At 34.7% G+C, this 5,254-nt stretch overlaps 1 protein-coding gene and 1 non-coding gene across 2 annotated transcripts; one reads left to right on the top strand and one right to left on the bottom strand.

The window, feature by feature from the left end:
* LOC145605356 (protein CHLOROPLAST J-LIKE DOMAIN 1, chloroplastic-like) lies at nt 1–4,812 on the bottom strand. Its single transcript, XM_081661396.1, has 10 exons — nt 4,593–4,812; nt 4,386–4,485; nt 2,923–3,027; nt 2,745–2,822; nt 2,180–2,235; nt 1,399–1,456; nt 1,039–1,164; nt 835–930; nt 390–461; nt 1–277 (listed from the first exon to the last, which is right to left on the bottom strand). The coding sequence occupies exons 1-10, from the start codon at nt 4,724–4,726 to the stop codon at nt 215–217; spliced, it is 888 nt and encodes a 295-aa protein (XP_081517522.1). The 5' UTR covers nt 4,727–4,812; the 3' UTR covers nt 1–214.
* A 103-nt stretch (nt 4,813–4,915) lies between these two features.
* On the top strand, nt 4,916–4,988 carry TRNAR-CCG (transfer RNA arginine (anticodon CCG)). The gene has a single exon. It is a non-coding gene; the product is annotated as a tRNA-Arg (tRNA).
* The last annotated feature ends 266 nt before the right edge of the window (nt 4,989–5,254 follow it).

Here is a 5,254-nt window from a genome sequence, read left to right as displayed (position 1 = left end):
TTGAATAAATTGAAGCATACAATACGGTAGAAAGGAGAAAAGTTATCCGTAATTTACATTTATGGACAAGCTACACTACATAGGTACTCAAATTGAGCAGCAGGTAAGGATGAGTGTAGTTTGACAAAATTTGGCAGTCATAACTCAACATTTAGAATCAATACAAAATTTGTTACCAAGTTTAAGAGACTGGAAATTTAACTCATACTTTGTATCATCTATAATACGATGCCAGGATGAAGAGAATGATGGCTGATAAAGAAGTGACAATTAGTTCCTGTTATACCAACAAGAGTAAGAATAAGATTTTGAGCAAATTATCCATATTTCAGTCAGCTGCAATCAAGCATGAGGTAAGAGGGGAAAGAGAAACAGGAGGTAGGGTTTACCTGACTATTGTAAAGGGCAGCAGGTATATAATTGCCAGAATACTCTATCAGATTCAGAACACCAGTAAAAGCCTGAAAACAGGAAGAAGATCACATAAACAGGAGCACAAAAATGTACAGTGGGAGCAGAGAATTAAGCGCAACCTATTAAATTTGCCCTGGTTTTAACAATCTATGTTCGGTAACTATGGAAAAAAAACTCCGTGGTATATTATTTGTCCAGTGCTTTGAAAAATTAGGGCCATGAATTTAAACAAGTACTTCTGATATAACAAGTTCAAATAATTAGTGAAAACAGTGATGTGTTTGTGGAACTCAGTATATTGAACACTAACATAGGTCTGTCTTGAAACCTGTTAGTATAAGTTGAATGGCAGACCTTAATAACTATAGAAAGACAGCAGACAAATAAGCGGAATAAGTTGCTGTCAAGAAGGATACATACCAAGGAAGCAAGACCAATACAACCAAACACTAGGCAAAGAGATCGAAGAAGGCGTTTTCCCATCCGTAGACCCCGTCCATCATCCTCACCATCTTCCTGCAACCAGGCCATGTACAAATACTTAGCAGAAGTTCAAGATAAAATTGCATAAGTGCAGAACAGAGCCCTCAAAAATAAGCATTGTAAACTCCTAAGCGTTCTTACAGAGAACGTTGGAGACACTGGTGGTTCAAAGGCTTTTAACTTCTCAAAAATTCGATACACAAAAACAAAACCCAGAAATTGTATTGGCTTCCATTCAGCATTCTGCTTGATGAAAATCCAAGCTATCTGCATAGCAAAACAGCTAAATAAGTACGAAGTATATGAACTTTGTTTTCCAAAGAAGTAGAAGAGCTTCACAGTAAAATATTAATCGTCATATGACACTCAAAGAAACTGCATTTCTTGTTTCCAACATTGTTCTGACCACTAGTGTCTATTCATAGACAAGAAAATGTGAATAACGACATGTGCCAAACAAGAGACAGGGATGCACAAAGCAACTGGTCAATCAGTACTTACAAATACAGCAGATATAGCCATGTTGATACGTATATCCTTGACATCAGACTTACTGGACCTGAAAGCATACCATAGTTCATTTCATAGTTAGATGAACTGGTAAAGAAGACAAGAAGAGATGATAATGTAGCCCATTTGCTAAATAATTCAATTTAGACGACAGCTAATCGGCATTCTTTCCAATTTATATACAACCACCTAATCACCCACCCATCCAAATCACCCTACAACAGGTGCTACCAAGGAAGTTAAATGGGTCACAGCAAAACCTTCTGCTAGAGGCATTTGATGCATGGAAGTTAATTAAGGTGAGACCGTGAGTGTCTGATTTCAGTTTATTGATGAGGTGAGAGGATAAAAATAAGATGAGGTGAGAGAGAATCATTCTGAATTGTTGTAATTATCCTTTTCGTGGGAGTATCAGCCTTTTGAAAGATGATTGTTACCACCCTTTTTAGGGATCATCAGCACAGCCTTCCTTTTTCTTATTACATTGATCTTCGTTGTATCTCAATTCTTCTCCAGAAATCCACCAATTCTTTCTATATTTTCTCTGTTCTCTTCAAATCCTCTAATACACTACAGCAAACCCTGATTGAACTTTTACTATTTTATTAAGCACGTAGGTATCACCTCTTAGATGAAATATAAACTATCCTATGGAAAGACTAAATCCGATACATCAAGAACAACATAAAAGGAGAAACAGGAACTAAATGTTTCACAGTACACAAGCAATAACAAACAATACAATGTCCAGAGAAAAAAGCTTAACACAAACCTGGGTCCCCATGATACCACTGGCTGCTTATCAGCATATTTAATATCCTTTGAAACCTGTATTTTGCAAGAGCACCAAACAGTTAATCAAAAGTACTAAGCAGACTCAGGTTTGTCAAGGAGAAAGGGAGAATAAATTGGATTACAGAATAAAACAGCAACTTAAGCATAAAGCAAGTTCCTTTAATCACCTCAAAAAAAAAAAAAAAAAAAAACCTTTTAGCTTCAAAAAACGCATGAAATGTGACTGAGCTAGTGAGCTTTGACATTGGAAAAAGAAAATGACAAAGAACAATCAAGCACATTAAGTACCATTGAAAGATAAAGCCTATCAAATCTACCACCTAGCTTCCTTCTAAAACCTTATCTCACACTACCTACCAAATCTCAATGGAGTACCAATTAACAACTCATTACACAAACAATGTTGCCAGAAACAGGAAAAAGAGTGACCAGCTATAAAACATGTGCAGCATGACAAGGAGATATAACAATATCAGCTGATGAAAACAAAAAAAAAAAAAAAAAAAAGGCAGAGGTCACGGAAATAATATCAAATGATGTACCTTAAATGAGCCAAATGTCTCCCCTTTCTTCCTCTTAGTTAATTGAGCCATCATGATCTTGTCGTAAGCCCGTTCTAACTGAAAAGGCACGAATTAGTTACAAATATATGAACAACCACTTAGATCAGGAAATGAAGGACATGAGCATTTATCCAAAAGAGGAAAAATGCATATTTACCATGGCAGCAGTGGCTTCATCACCTCTCCGTTCAGCGTCTTTGCGTTTTTTAATATAGGCCGTCTTAATCGTGTCAAATCCTTCAAAGGGGCTCACTCCAAGCACCTAAAAGATACAAACCTAGATATATGAAACTAAAATATATGCCCACCAGACTAGAAGTCGTAATGAATTTTTAAAAATAGTACTCCGTATTAGATACAGCTAGCATGAATCATTAGCTAGTGTTTGGTTTTTTTAAAATCTAATATATATATATAAAGGGGAGTTTTTTCCCGAGATTTTAGAGCGCCACGTAGAATTTTTATTTTTAAAAAATTATTAGAGCGCCACATATGATTAATATTTTTAAAAAACTACAATAGCATTATGCCACCTAAGATAAGTTAACGTGCCACGTAGGATTATAAATTATAGCTCTATCCAATAAATAATTCAAGTGCCACATAAGTATAATTGACCAATGAGATTTTAATAGTTACATTAATTAAATACGAAATATTATCTTTTGAGATTAGGAATTTTATCTAATATTTTAAAACAAATACAGAGAAAATGATATATTACGTACAACTAATAAAATAACAAATGTAATCACATAAATAGAAAAAATATTTAAAAAATATATATATATAAACGACCCGTGCATCGAGCTTCATCTAGTTGATTGATAAAAGAGGAAATAAGCAATGGCTCATCATAAGGCTAAAACAAGTGTTGTGAAGCACCAAACCTTTTCCCTACAACTGTCACTACCAAAGATTTGAAGAATCAACCCAAAGACATTGAAAAATTCATCCCTAGATTCACAACAGATTCAACAAGAAAATATTCTGTTCACAATTCTTTCTTGCCATTGGAAAGACCATTATCATCAAATACCTTACTATTGTTTTTGATGAACCACTATTATCACATACCCATAGCTAGTTTTAATTATGGACAATCATCATCATATATTCATATTCGCATATTCTGTATCATTTCTTTATCACCACATGATCATATACCCCTCTTGCTAGTTCTTTTAATGAACCATTATCATAATATCATCATATCTCCCCCTCTCACTCGTTTTCTATTAATGAAAATACATATCCACATTGCTAATTTTTTCTTTTTATCAAACACTATCATCATATACCCTTTTTAACTCGATTTCTTTTATGGAATCATACACCCACATTACCAGTTTAATTCTTAATATCAAACATTATTATCACATATCCCCGTCTAGCTAGTTTTTTTGACGATCCATTATCATCCTACACCCACATTGATAATTCCATTTCCATACAATTACCAACACCCACCCATCTAGCTAGCTGTTTCAATGAACAATAATCTCCAAATTCAACTTCAATATCCGATTCGACCGCATAATATTAACCAACACAGTAATCCAAACTTCTAAAAATGATCATAACTCAAATTATAACAAAAACGAATAGAAATTACTGTACCTCATAAGGATTTAATTCGGCGTCGGAACCCGAACTTCCAGCAGCAGAAGCAGCAGAACAAACAACTCTTCCATAATTTTTCGGGGCAATTCTGATAACCCTGATTAAAATCAAAACAATTCATTCCATCACATTCAAACAAATGCAAAACAATAATTCAAATCACGAAAAACAACAAATTACTGAGAATCACGAATAGAAGTTTACCTGAGATGAGAAGATGAAGAAGAAGGATAAGGTGGGCGAAAAGTGGAGGAAGAAAATGCAAAAGGAAGTGAATTTTTGCGGGAGATATTCAATTTAGGGCAGTGTGAGAAGAGATTTGGAGTGGTCAACGCCATTGATGGTCTGGAGATGTTGGTCAGAGGAGAGAGAAAAAGGGGGGTTTTAGTTAGGGTTTATTGTGGAGAAATGTAGAAAGAGAAGATGAGGAAGAAGAAAGGAATCAGCCATTAATTTGGGTTTGTTGAAGATGAATTATTCTTAGTTTTGTTTAAATAAATAACTGGGGAATAAAAGAGTATTGAGGCGTTCGCATGGCCTAATGGATAAGGCGCTCGCCTCCGGAGCGGGAGATTGTGGGTTCGAGTCCCACTGTGAACGTTTTTTTTTAAATTTCTTTAATCGCCTATGATTTGGCGGCTTTACTAGGGAGGATTCTTGAACAACCATTAATTATTTGAGTGATTGATGCCTAATTTAGATTAGTGGTGAGACTTAAAAAGTAAAACGGTTCTTATCATGTGTTCTGTTATTTGTTTGACATTGTGGTATAAACATAATTGTAATATAATCAATGATGTATGTCCAAAAAAAAAAAAAAAAAAAAGTGATGATAGGCTAAGCTAACCAAAGATTGCCACAAAAGA

The sequence above is a fragment of the Chenopodium album genome, chromosome 22 (assembly GCF_948465745.1).
Source record: "Chenopodium album chromosome 22, dcCheAlbu1.1, whole genome shotgun sequence".
Classification (NCBI taxonomy): domain Eukaryota; kingdom Viridiplantae; phylum Streptophyta; class Magnoliopsida; order Caryophyllales; family Amaranthaceae; genus Chenopodium; species Chenopodium album.
The sequence above is the reverse complement of the archived record's forward strand: the minus strand, read 5'-3'. Positions and strand labels throughout refer to the sequence as shown.